This window comes from Chiloscyllium plagiosum, chromosome 11, assembly GCF_004010195.1.
Source record: "Chiloscyllium plagiosum isolate BGI_BamShark_2017 chromosome 11, ASM401019v2, whole genome shotgun sequence".
NCBI classification, from domain to species: domain Eukaryota; kingdom Metazoa; phylum Chordata; class Chondrichthyes; order Orectolobiformes; family Hemiscylliidae; genus Chiloscyllium; species Chiloscyllium plagiosum.
The window spans coordinates 51,424,370-51,446,343 of record NC_057720.1 but is presented as its reverse complement, the minus strand read 5'-3'; the positions used below and the strand labels follow the sequence as shown (position 1 = coordinate 51,446,343).

Here is a 21,974-nt window from a genome sequence, read left to right as displayed (position 1 = left end):
CATGTAGTTAAACACACTTAGAATCAAAGAGATGTACAGATCGGAAACAGACCCTTCAGTCCAATTCATCCATGCCGACCAGATTCCCAACCTAATCTAGTCCCATTTACCAGCACGTGGCCCATATCCCTCTAAACCCTTCCTATTCATATACTCATCCAGATGTCTTTTAAATGTTTCAATTGTACCAGCCTCCATCACTTCCTCTGGCAACTCATTCCATACACACACCACCCTCTGCATGAAACAGTTGCACCTTAGGTGCGTTTTATATCTTCCCCTTTCACACTAAACCTATGCTCTCTAGTTCTGGACTCCCCCATCCCAGGGAAAAGACTTCGTCTATTTATCCTATCCATACCCCTCATGATTTTATAAACCTCTATGAGGTCAATCCTAAGCCGTCAACACTCCAGGGAAAATGGCCCCAGCCTATTCAACTTCTCCCAATAGCTCAAATCCTCCTACCCAGGCAACATCCTTGTAAATCTTTTCAGAACCATTTCAAGATTCACAACATCCTTTCAATAGGAAGGAGACCAGAATTGCACGCAATATTCCAAGTGGTCTAACCAATGTCCTGTATAGCCGCAACATGACCTCCCAACTCCTGTACTCAATACTCTGACCAATAAAAGAAAGCATACCAAACGCCTTCTTCACTATCCTATCTACCTGCGACTCCACTTTCAAGGAGCTAAGGTAAGGTCTCTTTGTTCAGCAACATTCCCTAGGACCTTACCATTAAGTGTATAAGTCCCGCTCAGATTTGCTTTCCCAAAATGCAGCTCACTGGTCAATAGTGCCCTGGCTTGTCCTTATCACCTTTCTTATATCAAGGTACCACATTAGCCAATCTCCAGTCTTCTGGCATCTTACCTGTGACTATCGACACAAATATCTTAGCAAGGGGCCCAGCAATCACTTCCCTAGCTTCCCACAGACTTCTAGGTGCACCTGAGCTGGTCCTGATCAACCTTTATGTGTTTCAAGACATCCAACACTTCCTCCTCTGTAATATGGACATTTTTCAAGATGTCACCATCTATTTCCCTACATTCTATATCTTCCATTTCCTTCTCCATAGTAAACACTGATGCAAAATACTCATTTAGTATCTTCCCTCATCTCCTGCGGCTCCACACAACGGCCACCTTGCTGATCTTTGAGGGGCCCTATTCATTCCCTAGATACCCTTTTGTCCTTAATGTATTTGTAAAAACCCTTTAGATTCTCCTTAACCCTACTTGCCAAAGCTATCTCATGTCCCCTTTCTGCCCTCCTGATTTTCTTCTTAAGTATACTTCTACTACCTTTATACTCTTCTAAGGATTCACTCGATCTCTCCTGTCAATACCTGACATATGCTTCCTTCTTTTTCTTTATTAAACCCTCAATTTCTCTAGTCATCCAGTATTCCCTACACCTACCAACCTTTCCTTTCACCCTATCAGGAATATACTGTCTTTGGACTCTCATTATCTAATTTCTGAAGGCTTCCCATTTTCCAGCTGACCCTTTATCTGCGAACATCTTCACCCAAACAGCTTTTGAAAGTTCTTGCCTAATACTGCCAAAATTAACCTTCCTCCAATTTAGAAATTTAACTGTTAGATCTGGTCTATCCTCTTCCACCACTATTTTAAATCTAATAGAATTATGGTTGCTGGCCCCAAAGTGCTCCCTCACAGACACCTCAGTCACCTGCCTTCCCTTATTTCCTAAGAGAAGTTTTGCACCTTCTCTAGTAGATACATCCACATACTGAATCAGAAAATTTTCTTGTACACTCTTAATAAATTCCTCTCCATCTAAACCCTTAACACTATGACATTATACTTGGAAAGTTAAATCCCCTACCATAACTACTCTATTATTCTTACAGGTAACTGAGATCTACTTACAAATTTGTTTCTCAGTTTCCTGCTGACTATTAGTAGGGGGTGGGGGGGGGGGGGGGGGTCTATAATACAATCCCAATAAATTGATCATCCCTTTCTTATTTCTCAGTTCCACCCAAATAAATTTCCTGGATGTATTTTCAGGAATATCCTCTTTAACTACGGCTGTAATTCTATCCCTTATCAAAAACGCCACTCCCCCTTCTTCTCTCTTGCCTCCCCTTCTATCCTTCCTATGTAGCATTTTTATCCTGGAACATTAAGCTGCCAGTCCTGTCCATCCCTGAGCCACGTTTCTGTAATTGCTATGATATCTCAGTCCCATGTACTTAACCATACCCTGAGTTCATCTGCCTTCTGTGTTAGACCTCTTGCATTGAAATCAATGCAGTTTAATTTATCAGTCCTACTTGTTCTCTGTTTTGCTCCTGCCTGCCTTGACTGTTTGACTCACTTCTTTTCTCAACTGTACCAGTCTCAGATTGATCTCTTTCCTCAGTATCTCCCTTGGAGACCCCCCTAGTTTAAATCCTCCCGAGCAGCTCTAGCAAATATCCCTGTCAATATATTAGTCCCCTTCCAATTCAGGTGCAATCTGTCCTTCTTGTACCGGTCACTTCTACCCCAGAAGAGATTCCAATCTTCCAAAAATGTGAATCCTTCTCCCATATGCTAGTTCCTTAGCCACATATTCATCTGCTCTATCCTCCTATTCCTACCCTCACTAGCTCGTAACACCAGGAGTAATCCAGATATTACTACCCTTGAGGACCTCCTTTTCAAATTCCTGCCTAACTTTCTACATTCTCCCTTCAGAATCTCATCATTTTTCCTTCATCATTGGTAATTATGTGTACAATGACTCCTGCTGGTCCCTCTCCCCTTTCAGAACCTTCTGCACCCCTCTGAGACATCCTTGATCCTGGCACCAGGGAGGCAACATAATATTCTGATTTCTCGCTGCTGGCTTCTGTGATCTGTATAATGAAAAGTCTTGCATGGAAGAAATAGGCAGGTGAGATAGACAGATTTTTCATAAATAAGGGAATCAAAGGTTATATTGTGGAGAAATGGCAGAAAAAAATGAGTTGAAGATTGTCAGATCAGCTATAATCTCATTGAATGGTGGAGGAGAGCTGATTGGCTGAATGGCTTCCTTTTACACTTATGTCTTATGGCCCATGTTCTTTCATTATCTTAAAGATGTGACTGCATCCGAAGCTGGCTTTTGCGTTGCAGGATCACTAGGAGTAGTGGTTTCAAAAGGACCTATGGATGTGGGTGGCTCCATAAAGGGCAAAATTTGTAAAAGTAACTTGGACCATAAAGAACGTAAGTACCTCACCAAATAAAGCTTTGTAAGTCACAATATTAGATTTTAGTAGAATTTAAAAAAATTATTTACTGCTCCTACAGAAGTGAAGTACACTGAAAAATTTTATAAATAAAATGGCAACTCAATCATTTGGAGTTAAAGGCAAAGTACGTTATACTAAATCACTTCAAATGTTTGAACACTTTTACGGGAAAATTTACTTGTCCCTCAGTAACTTCTAGGTTTCTCAACCTCAATTTAGAACTTACTCCCACTCACTCCACCACACCTCTCTTTGAGTAAAATTCTCCCTACATGTTCAAATGTGGAGAAGTGTTCTATTCTGTCAAAATTTCAAAATTTATCTGAAAACTCATTAAAATATAAATATAAATAGCATTATGAATAGTCAGGATAGATGAGGACTCTACTTGTCCATAGCAAAATGTTTTCCACTATGTTTAATATATTTAGAAATAACTTAGACTTTTCCTATATTCATTTCATTATTGTATCGAATTTTCATCTGACAGAAATGATTTAACTATGTAAAGATAATGGTTTTCTTTAATTATTATTTAGCTTCAGAAACATCAAGCAGCCTTGTTGAAGATGTTCTTCCACATGTACTAGGAGGAGACCTGAAATCAAGTGCTGGACTATTAGGTCATGGAATACCAGATGTCAAAATGTATCGACATTGGGGTAAATCTTTGAAATATCTGCCAGCTGTCATTGACTTTGAGGTAAAAAGATACCATCAGGACATTGTATTTATACTTTAGTTCAGTTTCAATGCATTTAAATAGTTGTTTGTGCGAAATTGATGTTCACTGTTTTAATCATGTACAAGGAATGCACTTTATGAGGAGGAGCTGGCCTAGTGGTATTACCGTTGGACTGTTAATCTGGGGATCTGGGTTTGAATGCCATCATGGTAAATGGTGGAATTTGAATTCAATTTTTGAAAAAAATCTGGAACTAAGGGTCTTGTGATGACCATGCAACAATTGCTGACTGTCAGGAAAAAAACACATCTGGTTCACTAATGTCCTTTAGGTATGGAAACTGCCGTCTTTACCTGGTCTGGCCTACACGTGACTCTAGACCTACTGCCGTCTGAGCAATTGAAGATGGGCAATAAATGTTAGCCTAGTCAGTGACACCCTCAAATAAAACAAACTATCAAAAATAGGCCATTGAAATGCTGAAAATCTCAAAATGGACAATTAGCTTTACTTATGTTTAAACACTAAAGATTTGTGAACAAAATGCATTTACTGAGGAACATCTGTAATACAAGTTGACAAGTCCTTTGATAAATAATTGACAAAGAAAAAATTGAGACAAATATGTAAAGATAATTTTCCATCAAAAGACTACAAAGAATTGAAAACAAAGCTGAACTGTGAATAGATATGAGTAGACAAAAGATAGGAATGATTTTTATTGTTATGCTTGAACCTTTCCTTAGAGATAAGTGTCTGGAAGCATATTTTTCCCTTTATTAGAAAGAAAGTGGTCTTACATGCTAAAAAACATCAAAGTCTTGGATATAGCATAGCCCAAAATTATAACAAACAGCTGACATAAAGATATTGAAACAAGTATACAGAGCAAAAAGAAAGTGTGTTAGTCAGCTCTTAAATAACACATGAGCATATTACTGAAGATGAGCAGAGGGAGGACATTTTTTGAAGAAAGATTCTAGAGGAAATTGAGCTGCTGATTTATGAATTGAAGAAAGATTCCATTTGTTACAAGAAACATCGACAATTTTAACATGGGGCTATACCATCCAACATAGGCTCCTCAGAAGGTCTTGAGGAAGTAAGCTAAAACTAACACAACACCAGGTTATAATCCAACAGGTTTATTTGGAAGCACCAGCTTTCAGAGCGCTGTTCTTTCATCAGGTGGTTGTGCACACCCCAGTCCAACACTGGCACATCCAAACCCTGATATTGGATATCCTATGGGTGTTCCATTAGTTTGTCTGTACGTTTTGTTGTTGAAGGTAAAGTGGATGGTAAGGCATAGGTCCGTTAGGTTGATGATATTCCCCTTTTTGATGAAGTTAGTTGTGTTTAGTGTATGTGTCTTTGGTTCTTCTAATTGTGTAGTCAGTGTTTCCTTGGCCAGGTTAATGTTGATTGAAGCAAACAAGGCTGTTACATCAAAGGAGACCATTATTTCATCCTCTTCTATCTTAGTGTCTTTGATGGTCTTCAGGAATTCTTGGGTGGAGTGGATAGAGTGGCGTGAGCCTTCTACTCAGTGTTTTAGTCTTTGGTCTACCTCTTTGGCCAATCTATAAGTTGGTGTTTCCAGGTAGTGAGACTGTGGGTCTGAGGGGCGCTCCTGGTTTGTGAATTTTGGGTAATTCATAGAAGTGTTGTGTGTTGGATCTGTCTGGTTTCATTTTTTGGAAGTCTTTCCTTAGAGATAAGTTTCTGGAAGCATAATTTTCTCTTTATTAGAAAGCAAGTGGTCTTACATGCTCAGCAACATCAAAGTCTTTTTCTTTAATTTTCTTTAAATTCTTTGGTTAACCACTGGTGATGGGTCATCTCCTTGGAATTTTTCTTTGTAATAGAAGTGGACTTACTTGGAGTGCTCTGAAATATCCCTTTAAATATCTGCTCATGCTTCTTTGATCCACCTCCTGGCCTAGTATCCCACTTCACATCTGCTAGATCAGCTTTCATATGCACATTGATGTTTAAATTTAAAATACTAGTCTTAGACCCACCCTTCTTTTTGAATGTAAAATTCAATCAGATCACTGCTGCTTAGAGGTACCTTTGTTCTGTTGTTAATTAATCCTGTCAAATTATATACTATTTAGTCCAGTGTAGCCTTCTCTTGGTCAATTTTAGAGAGTGCTGCTTAAAAAAAAAGTCTTGAAAGGATTTTAGGAACTTCTCATTGAGACTACTGTTACCAGTATTATATTTTAACGTGTATATTTTATATAGTATAACTAGTCCTCATCTCCACCCAAACTGATTCTGCATCCTGATCTCCTTAAATAATTCATCTCCATTGTATCAATACTATCTTTTATTAGGAGCACTATATCTCCGCTTTTGTCTTCTTACTGTACTTGAATGTGATCTGTCCTTCAATATTCAGAAAGCCATGTTTGTCATTCCACAGGCATGTCTCCAAAATGATTTTCAGATGATATTTATTAATTCAATGTGCACTGTCAATTCATTTAGTCTGTCATGAATGCTGCATACATTCACAGACAAAGCCTTTAGTTTCGTTTTTCGTTATCTTTGTAATCATTTAGTCTTGATTGCTGATATATTCTTTGTTATTGCTTATTCTCTCTGTTTGGGTTTGCCATTCTCTGACCTTCATTTTCCAAATTATTACTTTGCTTTCCTGCCTTGACACATTCCCTAGATCTGATGGATTTACACAAGCTTGATCCCTTACCCTGCATTGAGTCACAAGATGCTAGCAAATCTTTGAAACAATGAGGTGAACTTTATAATAAGAAATTGAAAGCAGCTGAAAAATGTTTGAACCTTAGCTCTGAAGAGAGGAAATTCAGCTGATTGATGAAAACTTGGTGAAGGCTGCTATGGTCTCTATTGTATACGAAGAGCTCAAGAATAAAGCAATAAACATAATCTGTTCCTTGATGGGTTTTTCAGACGATCTATTCAGGCCATCAACATGTTCAGAAAGAAAAAGACGCTATAGTTTTCTGAAGGCTATCAGGAAAACCTTACAATTGTAAACAGCAACTTTACTTACTTCTTTGAATTTCTCAGCATCTAAAGTTATTGGGAAGAACATCTGGGGCATGAGTGATGTGGGTTTTGTCAAGATTTGTAGCAGAATCATATGTGAAATCTGGAGAAGTCTATCTCAACATTGGGAGCAACTCGCTGCATCTTTTATGCATTCACTGAACGATGAGGGAGTTTTCTTGCTAGGCAGTAGTGATTGCCAATTCAGGAAGATTATTTCTTGTTAATTGCTTTATAGCTGCCACAACTTGCCATATCTTACCAAATGTGTCAAACAAGTAGACAATGTGAATTATTGACATGGAAGTCAATGTGTGTTATAAATGTAGTTGGGGGGATGCTGACCCGTTACAAAGCTGGTCAGGTGACCCAGAGGGGTAAACTCAGGAGAAGCCCAGAACTGGGCTTTGAAGGTGTGAATATTGTTTAAAAAATGTGTGTACCTTGTTGGTTTCTCACCATTTCTCTATCAACTCAAGGACATGGGCCTTAGCTCAAGGTCTTCAGCACAATAAGTAAAGGGCAGCCTTTAATAGCAGTCCAGGGTCAATCAGCGACTCGGGGCAGTCAGAATTAGAAAGCTTTTCATATAAGGGCTGGGAATCTGGGCTTCATCAGGACTTTTGCCCGAAACCTCGATTTTCCTGCCCCTCAGATGCTTCCTGACCGGCTGTGCTTTTCCAGTACCACTCTAATCTAGATTCTGATTTCCAGTCCTCATTTTTGCCTATGCATAGTTGTGATCTCAGGTGTTGGGATGAATGACAACAAATGAGGAAGGATGTTGCAGACAGCAGTGAGAATAGTAGAGCATGAGCCTTGGTGGGTGGTGGCAGCAGTAGCAGAGATTGAATGAGTGTGAGCTATTGGAGAGAATATGGTTGCATTCAATGCTAGCGAAGTGGGGAAGGTAAAATGTGGAGCTGGAAAAAGCAGAGCAAGTCAACCAGCATTAAGGAGCAGGAGAGTTGACATACTGGGCTGGACCCTTCATCAGGACTGATCGATGGTGGGTTCTGCCCGAAACATCGATTCCTTGTTCCTCTGCTGCTGCTTGATCGTTCTGCTTTGTCGAACTCCACATTTTGTTGACTCTTTGACTTTCCAGCATCTGCAGTCCTCACTATCTCTGAGTGGAGAAGGTCAATGACCTTCTTCCTACATTGTAGAAGGACAATCCCCTTGTGCACCACCCTGTCCAGCAGGACTCCCAAACTCCTGCCCTCAAAGCAGATCATAAATCGAGTCTGCAATGTCTGATGTTAGGAACTGGTCAGAGCAGCTCCAGATTGACAGTGGCTGCCTGGGTTCACAATGGTCTTTATACATGACGCCACTGCCAGGATTGCCTGTTAGTTCTGGCATATCATGGCAGTGGTGAATTGTTCTGGGAATGGTGCATGGTAAAATAGGTCTAGAATCAGAACAGACGGCTGTCATAAGGGCATTTCAGGTAGTTAATGAGGCAAGTTTGGTAAAACTAGTTGAGCATAGAAGTGATGTACATTCCAAAATACACAAGGCAACTGACACCCAGCTTAAAAAAATGTAAGCTCCAACCCAATATTAAATGCATGAGAATTGAAAGGAGATATGGATTTTTTGAAACGATGCTAGTATATTTTGCAAAACATGTCATCACTAGGGAACAGAAAATAAAGCAACAAATCTGTTTGATAGGAGGCTGGTTTCCTCATGGTGAGTAGTAGGCTTCACAAGGACGTGGTGTTTTCCAATGTAGGATTGGCTGGAATAATTGACTGATCAGCAATGAGGATGATCCTTGGATCTGGAATCACTGAGAGGGAGTCTAAGCTTTGATATTATTAGAATTGGGCCTCAGAATCTAATAATATTTTGTAATTATCCCAGTATCTTGAAACATTGGAAGGTGGGAGTTAGGAGTTTGAGGCTTTGCGACGCTGGATAGAGAGGTTGTGGGAATGTTGAATCTGTTCCTTAGATCTAGGATAAATAGAATCTGCAGTGAATGGAGCTTAGTGCAGGACATTGGGTTTGTAGTTTGCATGTTTTGAACACCAGGAGCCATTCTTGTGATCTCAGAATGGGAGGAATATCTGGAGATGAGTGTCCTGAGATCTAGTCAGACAATTGGAGGATTGGAATGTGGAGAGTTTAAGCTGGGGAAGTATTAAGCTTTGTTCAAATGGTAGTACTGGAGGGGTTAGGTTGAGCACTCCAAAAAAGAAAAGAAGACATGCGTTTATGTAATGTCTTTCGCAAACACAAAATGCACCAAAGCATTTTGCAGCTTACAATAAACTGGATGCCTGGGTGCTATTTCTTCTGATTGTAATGTTCCTGCTGTTATGAGGTTTTTGAATGGACTTAAATGTTAATGTTGATCTCTCTCTGCGCCTATTCGGCAATTGGAACATTGTATCCTGCACTCTGTTCCCTTACACTGATGTACTTGTATAGTACGATCTGCACGTAAAGCACGTAAGACAACACTTTTCACTATACTTTGGTACGTGTGATGTAAAGAATCAATCAAGAAACATTATTTGAATAGTATCACAAGGAGAGGGGATATAGTGGAAAAGGCTATGACAAATTACTTGTCCAGGAATTTATGGCACATGGAATTGAGGCATAAATGATTGCTTTCTTTAAAATCAAAATTAGCACGCATTTGAAACAGAAGTGATACTGGTAACATAGTATGGTAGTTAGATTGCTCTAGTAAAGATCTCACACTGATGTATTGAGCCATTTCATTCTGTAAGTTAGTATTTTCTTTGGTAAAATTAATGAGGTCATTCCAAAAATGCAAAATAATAACATTGGGATTGTAAACAATGTTGTTTACCTTAATATTTTTAACCTCTTCTCTCTAGAAGGATGGCATGGTGGCTCAGTGGTTAGCACTGCTGCCCCACAGCACTAGGGTCCCAGGATCAATTCCAACCTCAGGTGACTATGTGCCGTTTGCACATTCTCCCCATGTCTGTGCAGGTTTCCTCCCACAATCCAAATATGTGTAGGTCAGGTGAATTGGCCATGCTAAATTGCCCATAGTATTAGGTGCATTAGTCAGAGGGGGGTGGGTTACTCTTCAGTGTGGACTTGTTGGGCCAAAGGGCATGTTTCCACACTGTAAGGAATCTAATCATATTTAATATGTACAATATTAGTTGAGATAACAATCATCAGTTTCAAATTCATAGGAATTTTACATTCATATTATATGTTATAGATGATAAACTCGTAAAATGCTATTAACCTACTAGCTCCAATTTGAAATCTGAAAGAACTGCTGATGCTGTAAATCAGAAACAAAAACAGAAATTGCTAGAAATGCTCAGAAGGTCTGGCAGCATCTGTAACGAGAAATCAGAGTTAATGTTTTGGGTCCAGTGACCCTTCCTCAGAACAGATGCTACCAGACCTGCTGAACTTTTCCAACAATTTCTGTTTTAGCTTCAATTTGTCCTGACCTAAACTCAGTGCATGGAGCAAATGTTGTTGCATTTATAGGCAAATCTATGGCACAAGAAACTGTGACTTAAACTTTGGATTAAATCTATTTTTCAACTATTTTTGTTCTAATCTTGCAGCTCATGCCAATTTATGACTTGGTGGCCAGAAGTAATCTTCCGAATGTTGAAATTAAACAACAAAATTTAAAAAGAGCCTGGGAAGAGTATGTGGCAGAGTTTAATCCCTGTAGGTGTCCTGTGTGCTATAACAATGGAAAAGCAATTCTTATGGACAACATCTGTACCTGTGTATGTCTGCCTGGTTATGAAGGGAAAGCGTGCCAGGATACTAAACGAAAGGGTAAGTTGACAGGTATCATAGGAATCCATGCGGCAGGGATCCATGTTACTATTTAAAATGTAATAGTAACAATAAATGTAACATTGATCATAAATACAGTGATTTTAATCCCCTCATCTGTTTGTTTAGTGTTACTTATTTAATTTTTGTTTTAGTCACTTTTGATTAGATTACATACAGTGTGGCAACCGGCCCTTCAGCCCAACAAGTCCACACCGACCCTCCGAAGAGTAACCCATCCAGACCCATTCCCCTACATTTACCCCTTCAGCTAACACTACAGGCAATTTAGCATGGCCAATTTACCTAACCTGCACATTTTTGGATGTGGGAGGAAACCAGAGCAAACCCCCGCAGACACGGGGAGAATGTGCAAACTCCACACAGACAGTTGCCTGAGGCAGGAATTGAACCCTGGTCTCTGGTGCTGTGAGGTAGTAGTGCTAACCACTGTGCCACCGTGTCACCCACTAAAAACTGCCAGAAATTTATCTGAACTCATTTGAATTGGATACTTCAAACTCCTTTAAAAAGTACCTTTCACCTAATTCAAATTCTTTGCTCAAAGACAGAAAATATCCTTGAAGCATTCATGCTTCTGACACTGAAACATGTGACATAATGAGAGCTTGATTCCCAATATGGATATGTGTTCTTGACTAGAGAATAATGGGAAATTTAATAGACAGAATAACAAATTGGATTTAACCCATACAGGATTGCAGTTGAGTCAAAAGTGAGGGCTGCAGATGCTCGAAACCAGAGTCTAGATTAGAGTGGTGCTGGAAAAGCACAGCAGGTCAGGCAGCATCCAAGGAGCAGGAAAATCGACATTTTGGGCAAAAGCCCTTCAGTTGAGTTCATTTACCTGACTTTCTATGGACTCTTTAGGCTGCAAACAACATATGTCAATTTTGTCCAGCTATACAATCCTGAAATATTCATAATTCAGTTCCAATAACTTTGAATATCAAATTTGAATTTTAACGTCATTGCCAACTGGTTGAAGGGTGCGATTTTGTTCTGTTAACCGTAAATTATTCAGATAATCTAATGAGTCATACAGTCCTACAGCACGGAGACAGACTCTTTGGCCCAGACCGGTCCATGCCGACCAAGATGTCCATCCACTCTAACCCCATTTCCCTGCATTTGACCCATATCCTTCTAAACTTTTCTGGTCCATGTGTTTGTCCAAATGTCTTTTAAATGTTGTTAATGAACCCGCCTCAATCACTTCTGCTGGCAGCTCGTTCTATGTGCGTACCACCCTCTGTGTAAAAAAATTGCCCCTCAGGTTCCCTTTTATTCTTTCCTGTCCAATCTTAAACTGATGCCCTCTAGTCCTCGATTCCCCAACCCTGGGAAAAGCACTAAGTGTACTCACCCATCCCTGCATCACATGATCTTATACACTTCTGTAAGATAACTTATAGTTGTCTACGCTCCAAAGAAAAAGTCCTAGTTTGTCCAACCTCTGCCTATAACTCAGACCGTTGAGTCCTGGCAACAATTTTGTAAATTTCTTTTGCATTCTTTCCAGTTTAGTAACATCCTTCCTGTAGCAAGGTGACCAAAACTAAACACAGTACTCCAAGTGTGGCCTCACCAACATGCATGTACATCTTATCTCCACCAGAATCTTCTCAAGTAATTTACCTACCACAGATGTTAGACTTACTGGTCAAGAGTACCTAGATTTTTCTTTGCAGCCATGTTTGAATAAGGGCACAACATTTGCTACCCTTCAGTCTTCCAGGACCTCACTTGTGGTTAATGATGATACAAAAATATCAGCCAGGGCCCCTGCAATTTCTTCTCTAGCCTCTTGCAATGTTCTTGGATATATCTAGTCATGACCAGGTGATTTATCCACTTTCATGCATTCTAATATGTCCAACACCTGCTCTACTGTGATATGGTCTATCCCCAAGATATGACCACTAACTTCCCTAAGTTCCCAAGTCTTCATGTCTTTCTCAATGGTAAACACAGAGGAGAAATATTCATTGAGAACCCTGCCATCTCCTGCGGTTCTACACATAAGTGTCCAATTTGGTCCTTGAGGGATCCTATTCTCTCTTTAGTTATTCTTTTTTCCTTTGATTTAGTGAAAGAACCTCTTTGGATTCACCCTAATCTTCTCAGTCAAGGCTATCTCATGCCCCCATTTTTCCCTTCTGATTTCCTTCTTCAGTAACCTCCTGTATCCCCTATATACCTCCAGGGATTCCCTTGACTCCAGCTGCCTGTACCTGAGCCCTGCCTTCTTTTTTTGAGTAAAAGCCTCAATATCGCTTGTCATCCAGGGTTCCCTATTCCTGTCAACCTTGCCTTTCACCCTCACAGGATTAGATAGATCTTGCACTGTAGCTATCTCACTTTAATAGGTCTCCCACTTGCCAGAGGTTCCTTTGTCTGCAAACAAAACCACTCTCCGCAAGCTCTTGTCTAATTCCATCAAAATTCACCTTGTCCTCAATTTAGAACTTGAACCTGTGGACCAGTTTTGTCCCTCTCCATAACTCTTTTAAAATTAATAGAACTCTAGTCACTAGTCCCAAACTGCTCCCCCACTATCGCCCATTCTGCCCTATTTTCCGAGTTTTGCCCTTTCCCAAATAGGACAATCTATATACTGCTTGGGGAAACTTCCTGAAAGCACTTAACAAATTCCATCCCATCCAAGCTCTTAAAAGCTATGGCTGTGTCAGTCTATGTTAGGAAAATTAAAATCCCCTACTATGACAAACCTATTGCTCCTGCAAGTCTCTCCAATCTCCCTGCATATTTGTTCCTCTAATTCCTGTTGACTGTTTAGGGCCTGTAGTACAACCCAAGAATGTCATCATCTCCTTCTTATTTTTTAGCTCTACCCACAAAGCCTCATTGGATGGTTCTTCAATTATTTCATCTCTGATTTCTGCTGTGAAACTCACTTTAATCAAAAATGCGACTTCCCCCACCAGTCTAATGCTTTCTTATGTTTATTTATTTAATTATTTCAGATGCTCCTGTCTTAGATGCAATTAATGCAATCCAGGAAATGTATTACTGAGATACTGAGAGATACCAAGCAAAAATATTTTTATGCTATGCATTTTGAAATTATTTTACAATCGTTGTTCATGTTGTTACATAAGAATACACTGCCATTCTGCAATTAGTTGTACGTAATCTTCTCAAAGTTTATTTCACATTGATGTCTTTCTCTTTCAAAGGGCCCACTAATGGAAATTGGAGCTGTTGGTCAGGATGGTCGTCTTGCCAAAATGGTTCAAAGCAGCGAACAAGGAGCTGTAATCATCCACCCCCTAAAGATGGTGGTGCTACATGCCTTGGGAAGAACGCACAATCCAAACATTGTTAAAACAAAATGATACTGCTGATATTTTGGATCTTTGAATTATTTGCTTTTAAATGATCATCTTCATTGAGTATAAATGTAGTATAGTCAACATTTTGAAATGCCACTCTGCTTTCTTTGTTGGTATCTTAAATGTAATCAATGTTGAGATGTAACCATTGATGAGGAACATTTAACCTGACACAACAAGAATGAATCTTCCTTTGTTGAAGAAAGATTAAAAATGATTTGTGCACATTAATGTTTGGGCAGGAAGCTTGTCCATAACTGTAATGTCAACTATCTATCTCACACTTCTAGGATCATCATTACCAGCTGATTGGTCAACATATTGCAATGAATTATGGGAGTCAGCTATGCATTAGACCTTATTATGATAAATTTACATTAATCTTCTTGATATTTGATCCATTGTTTTAAATATAGCAGGAACAGACTGATAGTTAACAAAATGAAGTATCAAATCAATAGATTTAGAAACATTAACACCTACACAGGATATCAAAGCAGTTACGATTCCCATCATAAATAAAGAGATAAAAATAGATTGCGAGCTGAGCCATATATTGCTTTCGGGTAAGTCCAGCTTTTTGGAGGATTCTACTCCTAGAAACTTAACAAATTCTCTCGCTATATCTTACCAAACTTGCCACATTAATTACTTACTTGTTCCTATGGCGTTTCTCACATCCAGTTCGGGTCCAATTTTAACACTCTTCCATTCGAGAATAATTTGCCGCTTAGTAGGCATTTGCCAAAAGGCTGGCACCACTCGCACCTGTCTCATCTTTGAAAGGCTGTAGAGCACCCAGACAAGCAGTGGCAATCTGGCAATGCCCCTTCCTTGCCATGGCATAGCAAAGCAGCCGTGAAGCCACGTTTCCCACAGCATGTATGGCTGACACTCTCTCAGACATACAACTCCATTCTCTCAACTTAGTTCCTGTTTAACCATCAGACCACATACTTTACCTGTCCATATCCTGTCTGAACTTCCCCTAAGGTAGTGCTACTCTGTTCTCTAGTGTATACTTGCAGCTATCTTTGTCCAGTAGGGGAGTATTACACACAGTCTGTGAAATGCTGTAAGTGTGCTGCTGGAAAAGGCACAGCAGGTCAGGCAGCATCTGAGGAGCAAGAGAGTCAATGTTTCGGGCACAACCATTCATCGGGAATGGGGAGGGGGAAGGGTGCTGAGAAATAAATAGGGGAGAGAAGTTGGGGCTAGGGGAAAGGTAGGTGGGATGGTGATTGGTGGGCAACGGTAGATGGTGATGGTGATAGGTGGGTAATGGTAGGTGGTGATGGTGATAGGTCAGTTGGAAGTGTGAAGTGGATAGGTGAGAAGGAAGATGGACAGGTAGATTAGGTCAAGAGGATTGTGCTGTGAATCAGAGGGCTGGATCTGAGATGGGTTGGGGGGAGGCGAGATTTGGAAACTGGTGAATTCAACATTGAGGCCGAGTGGTTGTCAGCTCCTGAGGCGGATGATGAGATGTTCTTTCTCAACTTTGTGAGTGGCCTTGTTTAGGTGACGGAGGAGGCCCAGATTGGACACGTCATTGGGGGAGGAGGAAGGGGGTGTTGAAATGGATTGTCACCCGAAGGTGGCGTTGTTTGGTGCGTACAGACCAGAGATGTTCCCTGAACTTTTCTGCAGTTTGCTTTCGGTCTCTCAGATGAAGAGGAGAACACATCAAGAGCAACAGTTGCAGTAAATGAGGTTCGAGGATATGCTTTATACATTGGCAACCAACCAGACAAATACAAGCATGAGCTTTTATTTACAGAAAGCAGAACAGAACAGAAACAAACTCCAAGAAGTTCACCCTGACCACAAACCAGATTTTGGCATCATGGCCAAAGAATATTTTACAGACCATGATTGTGTGATGAATGAAGGTGCCATTGAGGTCCATCTTGTAGTGCCTAATTCATCTGAGCGCTGTCATGGACAACAGTATCTTCCTCCTCCCCAGTGTCCTTGTCGTCAGAAGACTGCTTCTATTCCCCAGTTCCTCAGCAACAAGACATGCCCTCATGGTCTGCTCCAAACAGCATGCCAGGATTGTGTACCACAGTCTGTCTGTGTACACAGTCGATACTCAAGGACACCTTCAGATTGATCCAAATGTGGAACTGTGTTTTCAGCAGCCCTATCGTTTTCTCCATCTTGGCTGTGGTCAATGCATGGACAGCAATAAACCTGCACACCACATCAATCAGGGGGTTGTGCATTAGTGTCCTGAGCCAGGGTGACACTGGGTAGTCTTTTCCCTCAAACAACTAGTTTTGTAAGAAACATGGACTCTCAGAAGCACTAGGTTTAAGTGCTTAAGGATGTGGAAATTATGGCAACAAGCAGTGTACTGAGCATAGGGTCCAGAAATTGATAACGGTGACCATAGAAGGCCTGTACCTTAATCAAATGAAACTCGCTCCTATCGATAAATTCGGCAATATTGTGATGTGGTGATCTGACAGCAAGAAGTTCTCCCCACCGTCAGATCCTGAATGATGAGAATGACAAGTGGCCTGTCTGAGCAAACAGCACTTAAAAATGGCATTTGGTTCTGGCTGAAGCATTAGCAAAATAACAGACATGGTACGGAGGTAGCACCATGTGAGCAATCACTAAAGGTATAAGTGAGCAGCCTTGCGATGCTGCCAAAGCCAATTCATGAGCTACATGTCCAAGAGTGTACAGTGCCCTTGCAACAAGCTTTCAATACTGGTCACCAGTGCACCCTGTAAAGGCACCCTGTGCTTTGTGAGTGGTGTATCAGTGTCTTGGTGAGATATATAATGGTTGTGATGGGTCGACAGATGCTGGATACTAATGTCCGCTGGTAAAGGATGTGCGCAGCTGCTGCTTATGGATTATTCCCTAAATTGCAGTTTGTTTGTAAGCAGCATAGAGGTCGTTCAGAACAAGCAGCAAACAAAATCCACCATGTAACTCCCTTTAAGTTCCATGTTGAGTTTCCTCAGTGTCAAGCCTGTTTGGCAAATCTGATAAGAGAGGTAACTTAATATTAATGACACAAATTTGGCTGTCAACAAGGCATTTAACAAGCTACTATCATCGTAAATTGGCAACTTGCTGCTGCCTAATGAGAATCTCACCAAGGGGCTTGAGAAAATCTTAAAACATAGAGCAAGACGCTCCCTGTGTCAGGATCAGCCTCACTGAAACTTCTTGACTGGTTCTGTCACAAATCTAACCGTAACCAACATTGGGCATTGTATTCTGCCTGTTTCAGATATCTTACAAACTCCCTTACCTGATAACCAGTCATTGAGATGCATGAGTTGGTAGACCCGCAATGCCATGAGAGAGGGAGTTTGAAGTCTTTCTGGGGAGAGTATTGCAGATGGTGGTGTTCATATGTATCTGTTGCTCCTTCCCCTTCTAGCTGCTAGTGGTTATAGATTGAGAAGGTGCTAGCTAAATCCCTTGGTGAATTTCTTAAGAGCATCTTGTAGATGGCACATACTGCTGCTGTTGCGCATCGATGGTGGTGGGAGTGAAAGTTTATGGATGTGGTGCCAATCAAGTGGGCTATTTTGCATTGGGTAATGTGAAATTTCTTAAATGGTGAGAAGTTGCACTCATGCAAGCAAGTAGGTAGTATTCCATCCCATACCTGACTTGTAGAAAGTGAGGACTGCAGGTGCAGGAGTTGAGAGTGTGGTGCTGGAAAAGCACAGTGGGTCAGGCAGCATCCGAGGAGCAGGAGAATCGACATTTCAGGCATAAGCTATTCATCAGCCCTGATGAATGCTTATGCCTGAAACGATGATTCCCCTGTTCCTCAGATGCTGCCTGACCTGCTGTGCTTTTCCATTCCTGACTTGTATCTTGTAGATGGTGGACAGGTTTTAGGGACACTAGAGATTATTACTTGTTGCAAGGTTCTTAGTCTCTGATGTACTCTTCTAACTACAGCTTTTAAATAGCTGATCCATTTCAGTTTCTGCTCAATTACAACCTTCAATATATTGATAGTGGGAGTTTCAGTGATGGTATTGCCATTAAATGTCAAGTAACAATGTTAGATTCTCTCTTGGCAAAGCTGGTCAAAATCTTATTGCTTCATGAACATGAAAAGATTTGTATCTAAGGAGTTGCAAATGGTACTGAACATTGGGCAAGAATGAACAATCACACCCCATTTCTGACATTCTGATGGAGGAATTGATGAAGTAGCTGAAGATAGGGGGCCAAGGACACTGTCCTGAGGAACTCCTGTCCTGAAACTTTGATGACTAACGTTCAACAAGTAAAACCATCTTCTTTTGTGCTAGTATGATTCTAACCAGTAGAAAGTCTTGCACTGATTCCCATGAATTATAGTATTGCTAGAACTCTATGATGCCATATTCAGTCAAACATGGCCTTGATGTCAAGGACAGTCACTATTACAAACCTCTGAAATTCAGCTCTTTTATCCGTGAGTGATCTAAGGCTGTAATGAGATCAGAAGCTGAATGGCCCCTGGAAAACCCAATCGAAGAACCAGTGATCTTGTTATTGCTAAGGAAATGCTGTTTGATTACTCCATCATTTTGTTAATCATGAAGAATAAACTGTTAGGGTAGTAGTTGGGCAGCTTGGATTTGTTTTAATTTTTGTGTGCAAGATGTCCTTGAGTGATTTTCACTTTATTGGGTAGATACCCATGTTGTAGCTGTGTTGAAATAACTTAGTTAGGGGTGTGGTTTGTTCTGGAGCTCAAGTCTTCACTATTATTGCCCACAATATTGTCAAGACCCTTGGCCGTTATAATATCCTTCAGCCATGTCTTGATATTATGTGGAGTGAATCAAATTGATTGAAGATTAGCATCTCAGATGCTGGGAACCTCTGGAGGAGGATAGGATGTATCATTCACTCAGCTTTTCTGGGTGAAGATGGTTGCAAACATTTCAGCCTTATCTTTTGCACTGATGTGTTGCGTTCACCTACTATTGAGGGTTGGGATATTTGTGGAGCCTCTTCCTCCAATCTATTATTCAGTTTTACACTGTCATTCATGACAGGATGTGGCAGGCCTGCAGAGTTTAAATTTGTTCTATTGTTTATAGAATCATTTAGCTCCATCTATCACTTGCAGCTTATATTGTTTGGCATGCAAGTAATCCAATTTTGTGGCTTCACCCAACTGACACCTCACGTTTAGGTTTGCCTCATGCTGCTTCTGCCATGACCTCCTTCACTCTTCATTGAACTAGCTTTGAGCCTTGGTTTGATGGTAATGGTGGACTGGAGACGTGTCAAGCCATAAGGTCACACATTGTGTTTCAGCCCAATTCTGCTGCTACTAATGGCCCACAGAGCCTCATGGTCTAGTCTTGTGTTGCTAGATCCGTCTGAAATCTATTTCACTTAGCTCAGAGTTGGTGCCTCATAACACAATGGATGGTATCCTCGGTGTGAAAATGGGACTCAGTCTTGGCAAATATTGTACTATGGTCACTTCTACCAATACTGTCATAGACAGATGCATCTGCAGCTAGCAGATTAGTGAGGAGGAAGCCAAGTATATATTTCTGCTGTTGTTGATTCCCACACCACCTGCTGCAGACACAGTTTAGCATTAATGTCCATTAAAACTCAATCAGTATGGTCAGTAGTGGAGCTGCTAAGCCACTCTTGGTGATGGACATTGAAATCTCCCACCTCAGAGTATTTGTGCTCTTGATGACCTCAGTGCTTCCTCCAAGCAGTTTTCAACATGGAGGAGTAATGATTCATCAGCTGAGGATGGGGTGTACATAGTAATCAGCAGGAGGCTTCCTTGCCTATGTTTGACTTGAAGCTATGAGATTTATAGAATCTTAGAGACATTGAATCATCTAATATGGAAACAGACCCTTCCGTCCAACCAGTCCATGCCGAACATAATCCCAAACTAAACTAGTCCCACATGCCTGCTCCTGTCACATATCCCTCCAAACCTTTCCTATTCATGTGTTTAGAGCCAATGTTGAGAATTCCCAAGGAATTCGTCCTCTGACTATATACCACTGCCTGCATTGACAGTAGTAAATGACATACCCAGGGATGGTGTCGTTGATCATTAGGGCATAGTCATACTCATGGAATCAAGACAATGCCAGCCAATTGCCTGACTAATCTGCAATGCAGCTCTCCCAATTTTGGCACTGACCCCAGAGGAACAGAAATTCTACTCTTCACTACTTTATCCTACCTGGCCTTCATTATGGCTGCAAGGAACTTCAGGAACTTCAATCATCTAGGCAACTCAGAGCTCTGTAATGAATGCTGCCAGAACTATAGATAAAAATTCAAGAAATAAAGAGGCCCAAGTGAACCTCAGACACTCTGCAGGTAGGAATGAAGGTGGCTACTATTTTCTGTTTGAGTGACGTGCAAAGAGCAGCCCTCCAAAGTTGGTATTGCTTTCCATCACTCCATTTTAAAAACTAAACAAACTGCCTGCCTGCTCATGCCAAACATACTATGCATGGCCAGTGTAATATCAGGGTGAACTGGCCCTTAATTGTTATTTATGGATGCAATACTTAACTAATAGGAATAAGCCTGGACTAGGTGGGAAAGTAACAGACTGGGAACCCACTTTATTTCATATAGCCCAGACTTGGCTATGGTGTGTAATATCCAGGCCCAAGCTGCCTTACTTGTCTTCACATGGAAAGCAACATCTCTTAACCTTATTGTGGTTTAGTTAGATTCTAGTTTCGACAATGCTACTACAACTCTGACAGAAGGATCCTGCTGCTAACTGAGCCCTATTACTGTATGAACATAGTAGCAGTGTAAATGCTTTGATTCATTGACAAAAATGAAAAACTATCTCCCTTTATCACTAGTACCCTGAATAAAATAAATTGTCACTAGGTTCCTTTAGCAGAACTTATTTAATAGAAACAAAATTTTTAAGGGGAGGTGATGGTGTTAGACGTATTCTCACTAAATTATTAATCCAGAAACCCAGTAAATGTATTAAGGATCTGGGCTTGAATTCTGCCACAGCAGATGGTGAAATTTAAATTGAATAAAGATCTGGAATTAGGAGTCTAATGATGACCATGAAGCCATTATCAATTGTTGGGAAAACCCATCGAGTTCATTGATGGTCTTCAGGGAAAGAAAAATGCCATCCTCATCTAGTCTGGACTACATGTGAGTTCGGACCAGCACCAGCGTTATATCCTTCTGGGCATCAGTAACACCCACATCATGAGTATGTAATAAAATGAAGTGGATAACATCAAAGTCATATTCCAGAATGAAATTGTATTACCTTAGTGCCAAACAAACATAGACATATTAGAAACAAGACAATACAGCTCTGCACAAATGATATGGGTCGTTTTTAAAGAAAAAGGCAAACTAGAAAAAAAAAATTCTTTGGGCCAGAGGTCCAACCTCAAACTATAAGTAGAATAAAAACCGGAAGAACTGCAGATGCTGTAAATTGGAAATAAAAACAGAAATTGCTGTAAAAGCTCAGCAGGTCTGGCAGTTTCTGTGGAGAGAAATCAGAGTTAATGTTTTTGGGTCCAGTGACCTTTCCTCAGAACTAGTTAGCTCTGATTTCTCTCCACAGATACTGCCAGATCTGCTAAGCTTTTTCAGCAATCTCAGTTATAAATTGGAATGATTTTTCACAGTTCCTGACATTTCCTGTGGACAGATCACTGTAGAATGATGGAAAATCTTCAGTCAAAACTTCAGAGTGAAAGTTACATTTAAGCTTTTGAACAGAAATAATAACCTAGCTTTCAGAATTTGAGTTTGTCAGAGATTCTGATATTTGCAACTTTCTCAG

At 40.5% G+C, this 21,974-nt stretch overlaps 1 protein-coding gene across 1 annotated transcript in view; it reads left to right on the top strand.

The window, feature by feature from the left end:
- Positions 1–14,550, top strand: part of LOC122554384 (complement component C8 alpha chain-like) — a 53,072-nt gene extending 38,522 nt beyond the window's left edge. Inside the window, exons 8-11 of the mRNA XM_043699308.1 lie at positions 3,105–3,233; positions 3,799–3,962; positions 10,565–10,787; positions 14,009–14,550. Coding sequence (XP_043555243.1) covers positions 3,105–3,233; positions 3,799–3,962; positions 10,565–10,787; positions 14,009–14,157 — 665 coding nt within the window. The 3' untranslated portion in view covers positions 14,158–14,550. The remainder of the gene's footprint in view (positions 1–3,104; positions 3,234–3,798; positions 3,963–10,564; positions 10,788–14,008) is intronic.
- The last annotated feature ends 7,424 nt before the right edge of the window (positions 14,551–21,974 follow it).